Consider the following 18,418-nt stretch of genomic DNA (forward strand, 5'->3'; position numbering starts at 1 on the left):
TATATTTCGCTATTTATTTATATACGTTTTTAAACTGAACTAATAAGATTTTAATTTTATTAAAAAAAAAAAAAAAATGTATCAACTCCGATAAAATATTAAGAACTACAAAAATTTAGTTCTTCCATTTAACAAAATTTATTATACCTTGTTCTTTAATAGTAGTCTTGGAAATTCAATTTTTTTTCAGACACTTGAGAGAAAGAAAGTTTTAATCAAATGCAAGTGGTCTCTGTTGGCGCTTCTCTTTGATCAAGACGACCAGATGAGGAGACGAGCTTCTTCTACAGCGACGCAGGTGAATGACCGACAGGTGAAAAGGGAGTTTGAATAAAGCACGAGCTGAATTACGCGAGGATGACCGATGCAACCTCGAGATCTCCTAAACGCTGTCAGATCGTCTGGAAGAAACCAGCCTCTACCAAAAAGTTTCAAAAAGACTTCCATAGGTAAGAATCCCTATAAAATGACAAACGTTTAACCTTTTGCGTTAGTAACTGGTTCACGGACCATAACGAGTGACCAAATCAATATACAATAATTCGTCTTCTTTCTGAATTCATCGGGATGTCACTGGATAGAAATGACTAAGAAGTAATAAATTTATTATTTGTTTCGCCTGGGTTATGTCTCAATATACTTAAAACTAAGAAAATATTGCAATTTTGGGCCAAATATTCTCGACGTGCGATGCACGTCATTCCAGCGTAAGAGGTTAACTCCTTGCGCTGGCAACTGATTGCGGACCATAACGAGTGACAGAACTATATACAATAATTCGCCGCATTCTTTTTCTTTTGAACTCGTCGGTATGATATCACTGGATAAAAATTATTAAGAAGTAATCAACTTATCGTTTGTTTTGCCTGGGTTACATTTAAATATACTTAAAACTGAGAAAATGTTGCAATTTGGGACAAAAAAATTCTTCGACGTGCGTGGCACGTCATTCCAGCGCAAGAGGTTAAGAACTTCATATTTAAATTCTTTATACAGAATGTTTTACGCGGACGATTTAAAAAACGTATTAAATATATAATTTAATCTATTCTTATACGCGTTATTGTATGTTACCGCTAAAAAATAAACGTATTTATTTTTAATAAAGCTGCTCTTGAGTTTTACTGTATTTGATTAGTGATTCATAAAAAATAATTTTTTTTTATTAGTTACAACGATTAATATCAAGAAAACAAAAACTTTCGTTTTTAATTTTTTTCTTAAAATTTAATTTAAATTTAAAGAGAACGACAAATTTGATGTAGAATATTAATATGAATAATTTTTATAATTAATAAAATTATATCGGGGCTTTTGATAAATGTAATTCTATCTTTCATTGAGATAGAAATATTATGTTATAGATATGAAATATTTCTTTATTTTGATATCACTTTATTTGTAATTTGATGCATTTTGTGCACTTACATTTTTACATTTTTACTTTTTCATAAATATATGAATGTAGTTTAATTATTATAAAAAATAGTTGGTTCAAATCCAATTGTTTAATGTAATCTTTTACATTATGATCTTTGAATGTTTCTAGATCACAGTATTATTTTACCAAAGGTCATGAACATTTGGGAGAATCTAGAAATGTCCTTCAGGAACAATCTCCGTTTGTTTATCCTCCTTGTTCGCTTATGTTCTCTTATTTTCAATACTGGAAGGCGAAAAAGCGTACTTCAGATAAAGAACGAAGAAAGGGTGTCTTAAAAACGACAGATTCGCATGATCTTTTACGGAGACTTCGTGTAAGTATCACAACTCTAATATTAAAACATACAGTGAGTTACGAAGCTATTTGAATTTTTGTAATTATCAAATACGACGATTTCTTTATACAATATATTCACTCACAATTTTTTTTTTTTAATTTAATATTTGCAAGTGTATGAATATTCTTATGAGCAGCAGAATTCATTTTGATTGAGACTTATTCAGAGTTGGGCATTATAAAATTTCGAATAAATTCTTCGAATAAAATTTTATTCGAATAACGCCCAACTGTTTGTTCGAATAAAATCGTTATTCGTAAATAACAAATAATTTTCCCTCGTTATTCGTTATTCGAATAAAATATGCCCAACTCTGTTCTAATTAAACAGAAAAATTGAAAATTTTAAAGTTGTCAGATCGTGAATATTTATTTATTATTACACATTTTATAGAATACTGTTTGAAATGTTAGTAAGTGGATGAATCTGACGAAGTTAGGAAACTGTTAGGATTATCGTAGCAAATACATGGGGTCTCATGTAGATTTTCCATAATCCAGACAATAGAAAGGCCCAAAAGCAAAACTCTTTATAGTATAGAATAGAATTCTAGCAATGTCTTCGATCTGGCGAGAGCAAACGATATGCAAAAGTTGACATTTATAATAATTTCTCTCGAATCCGCTGTTCCTTGATAGACGCGAGTAAGGTACAAGAAGAGCTAGAGCTTGGAAATATGTCACAAAAACGAGATACTTTACTGACTAATGAGTCATCTGTGTCTGTTGATATTTGCAACGAAGACAAATCTCACGAAATTAGGGAATTTTTAGAATGAAGACACGTGAAATCTGACGTGATAGTTGTAGGAAGGATTTAGTTTGCTCGAATGAACCTGATACGAAATCAGAGAGTTGCTATTACGATTAGACAAAAATTCAAGAGATCCTAACATTTCGTCAGCTAATGTTCAATTATTCTAATATTCAAAGTTAAATAAAAAAATTTTTAAGAACCTTCATGGATCTAGTTGAAAACTTATGCTTTAAAATTAGATCAAGTGGATTGTTACATAGTTTTTCTCTACGAAATCGATAATTTTTCATTATTTTCATTATTCATATCAATTATGATCTTTACTGATATATATTTCTACTGCTTGACGTTACTTTTTTGAAATATTCACAAAAAATATCAGCTAAATTTCCAAAAATGTATCACTTCCGATTTGATTGAAATTTTGAAGATACTTTCATTTTATACTTTACATTCCTTATGATACCTCCTTCATTTTATATTTTAGTAAATGTTTATGAAAAGATACTACTCTCTGATTACAGTGACTTTGATAAATATTTTTTATATATTTTATATAAAATTTATTTTATATATATATATATTTTTTTTTCTCTTTTGAAGAAATGTCAATTTCAAATATTTCATATAAGCCAAAAAGTTTTTGTCATTCAAAGTTGTCGAATGTCTGAGGAATAAGATACTAAACTTTTCTTGTTCATTCATATATTCACGAATTATTAAACTTAACCGGAAGTCGAGAGATTTTATAAAATGTATTATCCTTTACACCATGATAAAATAATCGTTCATTTATTAATAATTTGTATATTTTTTTAAAAAATCGTGTAAGTTCTTGAATATTTTTTAGGTAAGTATGCATTACATTTCTGTTTTTATTTCTTTATCATACTTATCTATATTGTTATCAATATTTATAGATAATCAAGTTTAGTAATTCTTTTACGATTATATAAATTCATTAACGATTTTATTATATTTCTATGTGAATTCTGATTTTTTTTTGGTTTTATTATATTTCGTAGAGATTTTTGATTATAATTCAACAAAATTTAATTCCGAATTTGTCCAGATTGAAGTTTTATAGCTAATTTAGTATTTAGATATAATTTTTATAATTTAAATGAAAATTGACGTTGGTAATAGAAAAATGATCTTAAAATATAAATTTTGTCATTATAAAATCAACATTTACATATTTTGTATTAAAATGATAATTTAAATCATTTAAACATAATTTACATACAAAAATCATATTTTTCAACTTTTCAGTGCAAGCACTCATTAATCGTAGCAATTTTTCGAATCGAGTCGAGTTCACGAAAATATCTTATAACAACAATGCCAGGATTCCTGAAATTTTGGGACTAATTTTGTTGAATAACTCTAATGCATGCAGTATTCTTGAACGATTTACGAAAACAGTTGCAGTAGAAAGAATAATAATTATTACTAAAAAATATAAAAGAATTATTTTTTCTGCATGATAACTTGACAGAAAATATTACATCGTTTATTTACACATTATTTGTATTTATTCTGTATTTTTATATTTCATAATTTTATGGCATGTAATAGAATTTGAAAAGTGATTCAATAATTAGACAATCACAGCTCACAATTCAATTCAAGAAAGTTTAAAATTAAAATATTATTTGAATTCTCGAAAATTCGTTACTCCTTATATTCTTATTAGGATTATATTTTCTCGAATTTGTTACAATATATATAAATATATATAGAGTTTATTACAATATATATATACAATATAGTATATAGAGATACTATAAAATATTTTTGAATTTTGGCATATTTTTAATATTATGAAAATTCAAAAATTACTGCAGTGTGATAGACTGTAAGTTTATCGTACAACACATGTGTCAATTTGAACGTATAAAAAATAACATCTTACGGTTTTTTAACGTTTTCAAAAAATGATATCTTCGTGATAATTTCTACATGAGTAGAAAACTTAACTATTATCTAATTCCATTACGGTGGTGTCTTTCCCAATTATTCTTTTGAAAGAATTTTGGAAAAAGATATTCTTCATTCGCAACATTGATTAAACTTTGATTATTCGACTTTGATTATGTTGCAAGGTGGACGTGGACATCGAGGCTTTAGAGGCGAAGAAGCACAAAGATTTGGAGGAAGCTATAGCCATTACTGACATAGATCCACAATATTTCTCGGAATTAGACGACAGACTGGTCAGAGAAAAATTTTCCATACGCAATTATATAGAAGACACTCGTGAGATTTTAAAGGCTCGCTTATTAGCTGGACAAGAAATGGACGACTGTATTCGTATAGATCAACAATTTGTTGAGGAGCAAAAACGACTCGATCAGATCAGGGTTTGTTTTGATGAATCTAAAATTTTCAATTTGTTATTAAATAAGAAAATAACATTCACCTTAAACACCTCTGTTGTTTTTAGAAATATAAAAAGCTTTGTTTATTCGATACAAAGATGGCTCTAACATAGCAGTAATGATTTCTTTTGTAGAGGGAGGGACTGGAGATTTCAAGGTCACTTTTATTTCTTTAAACAGAATCATATATTTTTTGATCTTGACTATTAATCGATGCAGCTTGATATTCTCTATAAAAAAATGTTATCTATATATATAAAAAAATTGTTAGTTTAATAAATGTTTTAATTTTAATTTTGTAAAATGTATTGTATATGAAAGACGAGGAGTAGTATTCTGAAATTCATTCACTCTCATAAAATGAAAAATAAAATATCTACTAAACTTGACACAGATTATGCAGATTAATATTTTTTATAGAGAATCTATTTAAAAAAGTAACTTTGAAATTTCCTACTGAATAATTTGCGTTAATCAAATTTTTCCATACTAAAAAACAACAGAGATATTTAAGGCGAAGAAAGTTATTAGGACATCCTGTTTTATAATTATATTACTTAGTTTTATTATACATATTATACAAATAATCTCCATCATATTGAAATAGTTGGTATATTATATTTTTCATTCATTTTTTTCAATTTTGTAGAACAATACAAATCTTTTTTATTTATACTTTTAAATATTCTAAATATGAAACTGAACATGTTTTTTTCAATCATTTACATTCTTATTTTCATAATTGGTATATAAAGTTTTAAATTATAGCGATAAAAGAGTTATATACAGGATATCTCAGGGGTTAACTATATAACTTTCTCTTAAATTATTCACTATAGAGAAAAATGTTTCAAATAAAATTTATGTTGTTTCAAGAGAATATCTTAAGGCCTGCACACACGTTGAAACATGTGGCGATGCATGCATCGATTTCATGAAACTTGCATTACAGAGTTAGTCTGCCTCCAAACTACCGATTCTTCAGTTTTTTGATGCCAACGTGTTTTAAAATATCGGATCGTCTTTCAGCTCCAATATTACTGTTGGTAATAGAAGGTTTATTATTACTTACAAAAAATAAGAAACTAAATACTAAAAAGAAATAGACAAAAAGATAGTTAAAGACCTAAAAATAGATTTTCCAAATCCGTGTTATTAAAAGAGTTAAATAAGACAAATAAACCTTGTGATTATAGAAATTGTCAAATTTATAATTCTCTTCTCTTTTTTGTTATGCATTATTATCTGTAATTGAGTTTTCTAAAACTTGTTCTGTATTTTCTGTATTTTCCGTAGTATGTTGTATTTTCTAAAACGAAAAATTTAATACATATTAAGAAAAAGTATCCAGTTCATTTTTTCTTATGTGTATATATATATATATATATAATCTTATATATCTATTCTCTCTTCTTATCTAGTCTTATATATCTTATATATATAAATAGCAATTAAACAAACTGAATGAAATGAAATATATATCGTATTATATTATATATCATTGATATATCTTTTATAAATATTTATGACAAATTTTATTGCGATATCTTTCACGAGTCAAGAATTATTTAAAAATGTCGCAAAAATTCTCGATTCGACCCGTTGTGTGTTACGACAGTTGTAGCGACCAGGATAGCGAAATCCGAAACGGATATTCTTTGTTCAACTAATGCTAGGAGTCTCATTCTTGCATCGCTAACAGTTGCTTCTAATGCCGATTCACCGGTGCCAGAATTGAGCATTAGTCGAATAACATTTCGAATAAATTCTTCGAATAATGACCAACTGTGGCTGCAGAGAAGAGGCCGTGAAGCCGTTTCGTGTAAAACCTCGAAATAATCAATTCGGTATACGGCTACATTTACTCATTGAAGTCCGTATAATGAATAAAGTCATATTCGAATAATTTTTCCTCGACTAAAATCGTTATTCGTTATTTACGAATAAATTTGATAGATTTATTCGTTATTCGTTGTTCGAATAAAATATGCCCAAACTCTGGCCGAGCTACATACATTGTAACATGCATCATGAAACCTAGAAGTCGATGCATGCATCGCTGCATGTTTCAACGTGTGTGGGGTCTTTTACGGTAGCCACAAATCTTATTTAAATGGTCATGCTTTCGAGATTTCAAGATAATCTTTGTTATATATTATTATATGTAGTATATACAGGATGGGTGAAAAATTGTAATACAACCGGACAGGGGGTAATTCTACGTAAAAAAAAATAAGGAAAAAATATGGTATACAATTTTTTCATCCGAGGCTTCGTTTTCGAAAAAATTCAGTACGAAAAAATGTTTCAAACAAAGATTGCAACATATAATATGTAATTGTTTTGTTATTTTGTTTCTTTTGAGCTAGATATTTTTTTGAACGTAAATAACTTACGAGTTATTTCAAGTTATCATATTATAAGACTCACTTTCTCTCTCTCTCTCTCTATATATATATATATATATATATATATATATATTTTTTTTTTTTTTCATTTCATTGATGAATAAAACTATTTAAAAAGAAACAAATAAAAGAAAATCATAGCGAACATTTACTGTTTTATAAGATCTCGCATAATTTTGTCCTACAGAGATTACAAGTAATATAACAGAATATCATCTATTTTTGTTCACGCATGATTAGAAACACAAAAATATGCCATATTCTTTATATAGTGCTACCGAAAGTTTACAAGCAGATACAAAATGATTCCTTATAACAAAATACGAAAAAATGTAGAAAAAAATCTTTTCGTTAAAAGTTTAAGAAAATTTATCAAGTATAATTACTGGCTAATTTTAGATTGGACATTATTTTGTGCATAATAAACATAATGAAAAATACAAACAATATGAAAAATATGGAATAATATTTTTCCATTTAAAGTTTTATTTTCAAGAAAAATAATAAATTTTGAAATTTTAAATCAAGAATTGACTTGGTACACGTGTATTTTTCGTAAATTTTCGAATTTAGTTTTCTCAAAAATGCTTGCATTTAATGAGAAAATTTTATCTCGTCTATTATTCACTGTTTTCCAAAGTCGATTTTCTCAAAAACTAAGCCACCAAAGAAAAAATTTTATTTTTCATCTTTTTCTTTTTTATTTTTTCATAAGAAATTACCTTGTCTGCTTATAAAATTATTTATAAAAATTATTTATAAAGATCATCATAGCGTGATGATTCTGTGTCTCCGGAGATTTGTAAAAACAAGCGAAATTAACCTTGAACAGGATTTTCAAAACCGATTTTTTTTTTGTTGTATTATATTTCACTTATTATGAAAATAAATACTCTAAAAAAAATCATAGATTTTTAACTCAACCGTTCTCTTGGAAAAAGATGTTGAAATTTTAATTTAATTTTAATTTTCGATCTTAATTTATTTGTAAAATACCCACATTTATTGTAAAATGCAGGAAAAATGGTATTTATTGTCGTACTTAAATATCTCTAGATTCTCCATTATATAACATATCCCATGTTTTTCTTTCTTTCTTTTTTGTTATTTAAACAATTGACATTTCTATATTTCATCGAAAATTCTGTACTAATGATGTAATTGATTATTAATTGTTTATTGGATGCAATATATTCATTTGGACATTTCGAGACTTTTCCTCTTCATAATGAGCAGAATACAAGTAATAAAAAATTTAAAAAAAAATTTGGACCTTGAAAGTATGACTATGTAAGTGTTAAGTATGTAAATATTGACCTTTAAAGTATTGAGCGTTTAATAAAAAAATTTGACCTTGAAAGTATGACTATGTAAGTGTTAAATATGTAAGTATTAACCTTGAAAGTATTGAGTATTTAATAAAAAAATTTGACCGTGAAAATCATAGTCAAGATAAATTTTGTATGATTTTGTAAATCTCCACCAATCTAGAGGTGCGGAATTACAGAAGATTCACAGCCTTATGTATAATTTTTGGTCACACTCTGTTCGTTGAACGAACTTCGTTCAACGTAGCTTAACTTCTTAAGGAAAACCAAGACGAAACAGAGAAATATGAAAATGTCGCAAATATTTCAATTTTACATCTTTCAATTATATCAGCGACGATATCGTCAGTACGTGAATGGTTTCGAAGAGTTCCTTTCGAAGGACCATGAGGAAAGCATGACCATTCTACAATTGGCCGAGGACGAGATAAAAAAAACTAGAGACATCACAGACAGGAGGAACTACCTTTCCACAGAGTATGGTAAGGTCAGATTGGAAGTATATCACTGGGAGGAGAGCTGGAGGATGGTGAAGATGTGCCAAAGGTTCCTCTATCAGGTGTCGCCGATTGCTTGGCGCGCGGATTACGACTGGATTCATCGGACTGATTCCGGAGAAAGCATTCTTCACCATGCTGATGATTTATTCGGTCGATATAGAATGGTCGAGGAAGTTGCTTCATTGGACGTTCTCATAGGTGATTTTACATCTTTATTTCTTTTTCTGATCAAAAGATAGTAGAGATCTGTAGAGAAATAAACAATTTGTATTAGGAAATGTACGGAGTGTCCCACTGTTGAAGGCACAACTGAGAGGGGAGTGATTTTTGACATGAAAAAATATATAAAAGAAAAGAAAAGAATAAAATTTTTTTACTCAAGTCATTTTCGAAAAATCAAAGTTTGAAAATGTATCAGATACGTTTGAATTTTACTAGTTCTGGACTGAACAAAATTGATCGATAAGAGGTTATTTTTTGCGAAAATGAATGAAAAAATATAAAAAATGATTTTTTTCGTTCAAGGTCTCACTTTCAAGAAAATAGAGTTTGAATATATGTTTAGCGAAAAATTAATTTAATGAACGTGTTTCATAAGGTTTTAAAATTGAGTTTTCTCAAAAACGAAATGTCTTGTAAAAAAATTGTATTCTACAATTTTGATTTATTTTCACAAATTAATTTTCTATTCATTACTTATTCATGACTAGTTCAGAATTAGCTAGATTCAAGTACAATTAATAAATTTTTGAACTTGATGTTCTTGAAAACAAAGTCTTAAATATTACTAAAAATTTATTTTTTATTTTCGACTTATATTTTCATGCAATATCGTTTCCTCCTTTGCTATATCTTTAATACTAAGACACTCTGTACAATATTATTAATTTACAAATAGTCAATCATAAATAGCTATTTATACAGTTCCATATTAAATTTTCATCTTAGCTGTATATTATGAAATTACTTTTTAAATATTAAATCTCATTTAAAAATAATTGAAAAATATAAATATTTTATAATTGTATTATACTATTATGTTTATGTTGAATCAAAGAAATCTACCGTTGGCTAAGCAAGGATTAATGTTTTGCATAGAACTTTTATTAATTATTTTACATGAATAGTTTATTCTTTCAAGATTTATTTTAATTCATTAATATAAAAGAAGATTTGAAATAATCTTAATTCTAGCTAGATTATAGATGTTTATGCAGTTAAATTTTTAGCTGTAAAAATACGATACATAAATAAGAAACAGGATATGAAAAAATATTCGAAAATAATTTTTAACTTTCTAAGTATTAATTATAATATGTATTTAGTAAAAAATCTAGTAAATGATATGATATTTAACATTTTGCGATTGGTGCATATGGAATATCACTTCGCTACAGTTTTATGAAATAATTATAATAATTTAATAGATGATATTTATTAAATTTTTTTTATTATGCATTATCACATCAAAAAAAGAATGTACTGTATAAATCATGTATAATATATTTAATTTGAAAAAGATTTATGGTATTAATATTAAAACTTCAATGACCATAACGAATAATCAAAATATCTTCATATGATTTTATCAAAATAATGTCATGAAAGTTATTGTATATGGATATAGAAAAAATTAGTAGTATTTTTTATACTGTGTAGATAATTTCTTGTTTAATGGAAATTAATTAAATTTAACGAATTGCTTATGAAAAAAACTGTAACAGCTCCATTTGAAAAGTTTTCAGTTAGAAAAATGACAATTAACTGGAGCAGCAAAACTAATTTGTTAGAAATATACACAGTGTTATACGAAAAAATTTATCTATAAAAGTGCTATATGTAACGACAAGTACTGTGAGTAAAAATATTTATTTTTATTTATTTTCACAGTAAAATGAAAGTTACTTTGGATTATACATAGAACTGTGTAATTTTTTTTTCAGAATGTAACGAAATTAAGTTTGATACAGAATATTTTTCTTATTACGTTCTTGCAAATACTTGAAAAATTTACAATACTGAGCTTGTATGACATTCGAGGTCATTGTTGTACATCGTTGTACGTCTTGACATATATTTTATATGACATAAAGAAATCTAAGATTAAAAATATAAAGAAGAACATAACAAAAAATTAAAGATGAAAAAATTAAACTTTCATTTCAAAAAAAGTGAGAAATATAGAAAAATTTCATGTACTATCGTGTTGCTTATAATTACACACACGCACACACACACACACACACACACAATATATATAGCAAAAAATTTATTTGGAAAAACAACGTTGTTATTTATTTATATTTATAAAAATATGAATTTGCATAAATATCCGTGGCTTGGTAATAACAGTTTTTTTATCTAACTTTAGAAAATTCGTGTCTCTCGATAGAAATGATTGCTTTATACTTCTAGATTTATTCGAGCAGGACATTACGGATGCAGGTCCAACAGATTTGTATTTCAAGGATCCGTTCGAGCTAATTCGCGTGTTCAGAGCAATTGAAACGCAAAATTTGAACGCATTGATCCATTTAGAGACTCTGGCAGAACCATTAACTGATCTGGTGATGATGATTGATACTGCTGAAGGACAAATCATGGCTGAAGTTACGGAAATAACCAACACAATCAACGAATTACAAGTAATAATTTAATTAATTATTTTAATTAATTAACTTGTTAAGAGTAAGAGTTAAAATTTATGTAGATTGAAGTAATAGTGAAAAATATAAAAAATACACGTTAATTGCCATGGCCGATATTTCTATCCTTGTAAATAAATTTTAAATAATTATAATAAAATGAATATCATCGATAAAACAATTCTAAATGATATAAATAACTAGATAATACAGTGGAGCCTTTCATACTGGAACTAATGGGAAGATAAAAATGTTAATAGAATTTTCGGATAATAAAACAACTATTTTTCTAATATTAAATTTCATACAGTGGTCTATTTAAGCGAGTTTTCGAATTGTGATGATATAAAAAATATTTTTTTCCTAATATGAATGGCTACTAAATCCAAAAGACTAATAACTGGTAAGAACTATATATTTTTCAAGGATTTTGATATTTTTTCATTTTCAGGTTATCGATATTTTTTTTTCCATATAACTATATATATATATATATATTTTTTATTATATCGTATAGCTGATAAAAAAATGAAAGTCTGAAATCATATATTGTTCAATTGTTATAGTGTTAAAATAATAAAATTGTACAATTATTTATAAAACTTCCGTAATGATAGTTCTAACAAATGATACATATTTCTTACGCGCAACTCTCATTTCGAAACGTTTGCTTTTAATGGGTTAAGAGCGAGTAAAAAGAAAAGAAAGAAAATGTCCAACAAAAATGACTAAAATTTATCGATTTTAAGAATCAGAAGATATACTTACGACGGTAGAATAAAGAATATTAATATTTATCAATTTTAAGAATTATGAAATATACTTACGGTGGTAAATTCAGGATACCATTCGCAAATTAGAAACCAGAGCTGCAGAATTGGAAAGCTATGCAAACGAGCTTCTGGAAACGGTATTCCGTGATTCCGTTTGTTCGGAGGAAGTGCTTCGTCTTCAAGTGTTCGTCGAAGATGCGTACGAAAGCTGTGTGGGACCGAACGATGCGAATCTAGACAGTTTCTTTATGATGAAATGGATAGAGAAGATCTACGAGGAGTTAAATTTGCAGCTGGACATTTTACCACCAGAAATGATTCAAGCTTACGAGAAGGAAGGCTTCAAGCAGGAGCTGAGGGCTATGAAAGAGACGGAGGAAGCTGCCAAAAAGGTTAAATTCAAAATTACATAAATTATGAATATTTTATGATTAGATTGTACATATTTATACATTCGTGGATCAGAATTCAAAAATGCATTTACGGAGAATTTAAAAATGCAGAAATACGTAGGATAAGCATAACACGTAAAACTATACAAAACGTTCAAAGTATAAATTGAAAATGAAGGCTAATTTTTTTCTACATAAAATTTTTATTCTTTCATTTTTTACTCTACATAAAATTTAAATATTTTTGAAGTGCATTTGATTTAAATGTAAATTAGTTTATTCCGCATTGGACAGCAATAAATAACCAACAGAAACACGCGAGAATAAAAAATTTAGAATCAAATTTCTTCGTGCGGGATTTCCGAGAAAATTGAGTCTGAAAATTTATCAAGTACACATGTATTGTATTGTAGCTAATTTTTAATTAAACATGAACAAAAACTTTCGTTCTACATTTTTTACTACTTATTTTCATATATAGAATAATTATGTTATATCTAATCCAGAATTAGCCAAATTTAAGACAAATTTTCAAACTTAATCATCTCCAAAACGAAGTCTTAAATACAAAAATGTTATTCTTTCTTTCCGACTTATTTTTGCTCTCTATCCGATACAGTTCATTATCAGACTGCGGATTGTTATGCATCTTTAAATTTTCATGAGCATAATTAAAGATAGAAAATTGTTTCTTTCACATAGAATTATAATTAATATTCTTCTTTAAATATTTCATTTTTGCATATTATGTGCATTGTGCGCATATTTGCATCTTCAAATTTTCCATAAAAGCGTAAAAATTCGTAGTCTACTTATTATAGTATCTCATTGACGAAAATCGTCACGTTACATTAAATCCCATTTCTTTTCTTATACTTGCAAAATTTACACAAATGTCTACTTATGATCATTCCAATATACTTCAATAGTCTTGGACGCGTGAAACGATATCAGTGTTACTTTGTTCGTTACAGTTCGAGCTTATGATTCAATTGCTGGTATCTTTGCAACGCGCTATGGAACCACCTCCGATAAAAAGACGGCCTTTAATGTGGCGATCGATTCCAAAACGCCAAAAATTGAAATCGATAGCACCCGCGCCGAAACCAACCGAGGAGGAGATGCAATATTTGATCTTCACCGACTGCAAACAGGTGGATTTCACTGCCTATCGTGCTCAATTTCCGGACGATTTTCACCTGACGTTCCAGGAAAAACGTGCCGAGTCAGTTGGAAATATAGAAGTCACCGAGGACCAGAGGAAAGAAAGAGATTCCAATATCAGCTGATCGAATGATTTTTTTAAATAGAATATTAATAAATATACCAAAGTTTTTTATTTCGTTACCACGTTTCGATTTAAAACTTATTGCTTTCTATTATGTAAAAGTCGGTTATGGATAATCAAACCGAACGACTCGCTCATTGATAATTAGAATCGAGTCACTATGCTAAAACCAACAACGATTTACCTTAGCTGAGTCCAAAATTCTAATCGAGATAAAGGTTTGCCTCTTTTCATTTTACGTTGTCACAGATTTTTGTTATATGCGAATTAATAATCGTGAGGTTAGTCTTGTAGCGTGTTTCAAAGCTAATTGTTGTGTGCAAAAATGCAGTCCTAGAATGTTTTGAATAAATATGTATCGACGACGTTCTCACCCAGTCAGGCAACAAAAGTAATTTTATAAATTACTTAAGTACCAATGAAATTCGTCATAGTAAGATTGAATCATAACACGTATAATATTTAGGAGAGAGTCATATAGCATTGAATACTTCGAGTTTTTTAATGATGTTTAATGATGTTTTGAGTTAGAGTCGTAAACATCAAAATTTGAAAAAATAAGTTTGTAATTTAAATGAAGATTTGAACTATATTTTTGTTGTTGCGAAATGTAAAAATTATTAATTCGTAAAAGTAAAAAAATTCTGATTTGTAAAAAAAAGGAAAAATTATCACAAAGTACTGATCAAATATTAAATTAATAAATTTAAATGATTAGAAATATTAATTAAAAAAATATTTAACTGAAGACGGGAGATTTTTATTCAATTTTTATTTTTACTTTTACAAATAAAATAATAATTATTTTCTTTTACAAATAAAATGATAATTATTTTTCAATTGGTACGTTTGATCTTTTTGTTTCATAATTTGAGATAACATTTCTATGAAAGAAGATAGAATGAACAGGTAATTCAATTTCAGTTGTCAATACTATAAACTTACAAATAAAAAAATTTTATCTCTACCAGTTGACAGTTCGTTGATTGGCATTGAATAACAGTTGAATGATCGATACTGTACGACAAACATGTGGAAACATTACAGGCAACAGTGTATTATACATATATACTGTACCATACATTGCAAAACTAGGCATTCTTATAGACTAGAGATAATTACATACTTGAAAAACAAAACATCAACTTTGAAAAATAATTTTTAACTCACTAAATATCATTATATGGATATAATCAATCGGTAGATCCTATAAAAGCCTGAAGTAATAAATCATTCCACTCTTGAACTAAAGCAAATAACAATCAATTTTATGAAATTTTTATTTTGGAAGTTTACATACTATGCATGTGTAATATAACACACATATATAATATAGTAGAAAAGTTTAAAACTTACGTTAGGAGTGGCAGTTCCAATGATTTTGATTTTTACATTTTCATTTTCAGTCGTTCTTCGTCAAGGATATTCTTTTGTGTAACCCTCAAGAAGAGTAGTCGTGTCGCTCATTTTTTTAATTAAAAACTTATTGATGAAAAATATTTGCAAAATATAGCAATTGTTCTGAGCAAAGTTTATACAAAAATACATAATTTTCCGCACAATGTTATGTATAATATATATAATATATAATATTATGAACATATACATGTTATGAAACAAAAACTTGAACTTCGAATAGTATCCTGTACTAATAGTATGGGAACTTCGAATAGTGCCTTGATTTATAGCAGGCCAGGGTCGAGATCTCACGCTATTTTTGAAGAAAAAACCTAGCAAGAGGACTAAGGCCTTGTTGGCTCATTAAAACTAGAGAGTCAGATTACTCGAAAGTTATGTCCATCCAAAGTTCAAAAGCGTACAACATGCTATAGGCCATATGCTATCTTCTCAGGGGAAGACATTTAAATGAAATATTTAAACAAAACATGCTCTGCGCGGAGTTGACAAATAGTGTCAATGATTTGCTCCTATCTGAGAATTCAAAACCGATGAAAAAAGAAACGAGAAAGTTTTCCTCAATTTTCCATCGGCTAGTTGAAAAATCGTCTGACCTCCAATTGAAGCAGATCGACTCCTGCCATATGTCTTCTCTGTACTCCTGAATTTAAGTCGAAGGAATATTCCCTTGATAATCAGCGCCAGTACCAAACAGTATAATCTATTTTCATACATAAAATCGCGGCCTTCATTCGACTTTGTGTGCTGTAATAAACCAGCACACTGCAAATGATTAGCACCCCCATTCCATAAAAAATCTAAGCAAATCAAATCCACTTTTGGATAAATTAATTTGAATTTGGATTGATTACATTGATTGATATTGTGCGAGAAATTATGTATTTTTGTCTAAATTTATACAAAATTTATAGATTATGTAGCTATGCTATATATCTATATAGTTTATATAACAAAAATATCTATATATCTATATATTTATACAGCTATATCTAAATATGTATACATCCATACTATATCTAAATACTATATACCACTATATTTATTATATTTATATAATTAATCTATATAATTAAGCAGAACAATTTATAAATCAGTCTGAATTAATATGAGTCACTGTAAAAAATAATTTGAAATAAATGATAATCATGTTTAAGACAAATGGATTGAATTGAAGCATTCTTAATGCTCTCATTCAATTATTAAGTTTTCAGATTTCTGGTAATTTGAAGCATTCAAAGAAATAATTAATCTTGATATATTGACAGTTGAAGGTCAATATCTTGATGTTGAAAGCATAAATAAAGATTTACATTTCTTCGGTAATTTAAAAATTCCGATCTTAAAATTTTGTAAATTTTTAGTTCTTTAAGATGAAAATATCCCTTGAGTAAAAATAAGAATTATTTTGTTTTCCTTTTATTAGAATGTTTTAACACGAAAATTGAATAATTTTTTATTTTTATAAATTTTTATTAACTGATTTTTCTGACTTTGAAGGATCGAAAAAAAATGCCCGATACTTCTTTTAGTCTCCTACAAACTTGCGAAATTTAAAAAAATGTCGGAATTTTCGAATTACCGAGGAATCTCTCATTTAATAAAGGTTTTAGCGAAAATTACAAAACCATTCTAAATTTTTATTTAAGTTCTTTAAAGAAAAGGAGTTTCTTTAAAGTAAAATATAATCTTTCATCCTTGTAAAATTCGATGCTTTGCAATTTAAATAAAATAGCAAAAAGAAACGCAATAAGTGATTACGAAATAAATCTGAGAGTAATTAGAAATGGTTTTTGATTAAAAGATCATGCAATATGCAAATAATCATTACGTGAGTAGAGTAACACTTGAAAGGAACGATAGTTATTTCTTAATTCTCATTCACGAAGTTGAACGGAAGAAACAAAAATAAGAAGCAACGTAGCGAATAACTGAAGGAAATTATTGTTTTAGACGGAGAGTTCACCGCAGCCCTCCAATTATTCATAGTCTTGCACAATTTTGATATTACCGTCGTGGACGAGTTAGTGAATAATTCACGAGGCTTCCCGACTCGAAAATCTTCGTCGTCCAATTAAATAATTGAATTAATCAGGAAACGCACTAAACGAACAGATAGCTTCTGCGTATTCCTTCTCCTTTCGTCTCTCTCTTCTTTTAATTGAAATACTTATGCAACGCGAAACATTGATCGAACTCAGCATCAAGGACTTGTTGCAATTGCGAAGATGTCGAAGATTTCATTCGTGCTGCATCTGTTTTCCATTTTTTAATCTCTTCAGTCTTTTTAATTTGACTTTTAATTTTTTATTAAGTGATTTAATATTTTAATCTTGCACGTAGGTTAGTCAATAAATACATTACAGCCCCCGCGAAAGTAACACACGTAAATAAAAAAAATACTCTTTATTGGTAATATAAATATATCTCCTGAGTATTTGCAAGTATTTATCATAGTGAGGAAACAAATGACAAACTATGTTTGCGAAAAATTTGCGGCCGATTTCGCGATACTACTATAACACGTTTAGGAGTTTTATATATAATACATACATATTTTCTTTAGGAATGACTATAATTTGAAATATATTATACTGTAACACACATTTAATCTTGTTGTTGGAAAAATAATTTAAAGAAGCATCAATTTAAGAAATTACTTTGTTTCACTGAGCACAGCATTTCCTCATACTTTGGACACACACTCTATACTACACTCTTTTTTCCTAACTCGCAATACGCCACATTCA

General features: G+C 27.8%; 1 protein-coding gene and 1 long non-coding RNA gene across 3 annotated transcripts; one reads left to right on the forward strand and one right to left on the reverse strand.

Moving 5' to 3' along the window:
* The first annotated feature begins 246 nt into the window (after positions 1-246).
* Positions 247-18,029, forward strand: LOC122528080. The gene is made up of 9 exons (XM_043652810.1): positions 247-449; positions 1,550-1,757; positions 4,643-4,900; positions 8,989-9,352; positions 11,570-11,799; positions 12,641-12,964; positions 13,939-14,491; positions 17,897-17,898; positions 18,017-18,029. Exons 1-7 carry the CDS (start codon positions 358-360, stop codon positions 14,251-14,253), a joined length of 1,791 nt encoding a protein of 596 aa, XP_043508745.1. The 5' UTR covers positions 247-357; the 3' UTR covers positions 14,254-14,491; positions 17,897-17,898; positions 18,017-18,029.
* Positions 5,657-18,406, reverse strand: LOC122528081. 2 transcript variants are annotated; one of them, XR_006306485.1, is made up of 4 exons: positions 18,329-18,406; positions 12,627-12,953; positions 9,121-9,400; positions 5,657-6,227 (listed from the first exon to the last, which is right to left on the reverse strand). It is a non-coding gene; the product is annotated as an uncharacterized LOC122528081 (long non-coding RNA). The 2 variants fall into 2 exon arrangements; XR_006306486.1 differs by lacking the exon at positions 18,329-18,406 and adding an exon at positions 15,609-15,729.
* Positions 18,407-18,418: the final 12 nt, after the last annotated feature.

This window comes from Frieseomelitta varia, unplaced genomic scaffold (assembly GCF_011392965.1).
Source record: "Frieseomelitta varia isolate USP_RPSP 00005682 unplaced genomic scaffold, Fvar_1.2 scaffold_244, whole genome shotgun sequence".
Lineage (NCBI taxonomy): Eukaryota > Metazoa > Arthropoda > Insecta > Hymenoptera > Apidae > Frieseomelitta > Frieseomelitta varia.

Coding starts and splice junctions, on each gene's coding strand:
- LOC122528080 (XM_043652810.1), top strand. CDS start 358: ATGACCGATGCAACCTCGAGATCTCCTAAACGCTGTCAGATCGTCTGG. Junction 450..1,549: donor TTTCAAAAAGACTTCCATAG/GTAAGAATCCCT, acceptor GAATGTTTCTAG/ATCACAGTATTATTTTACCA. Junction 12,965..13,938: donor CGGAGGAAGCTGCCAAAAAG/GTTAAATTCAAA, acceptor TGTTCGTTACAG/TTCGAGCTTATGATTCAATT.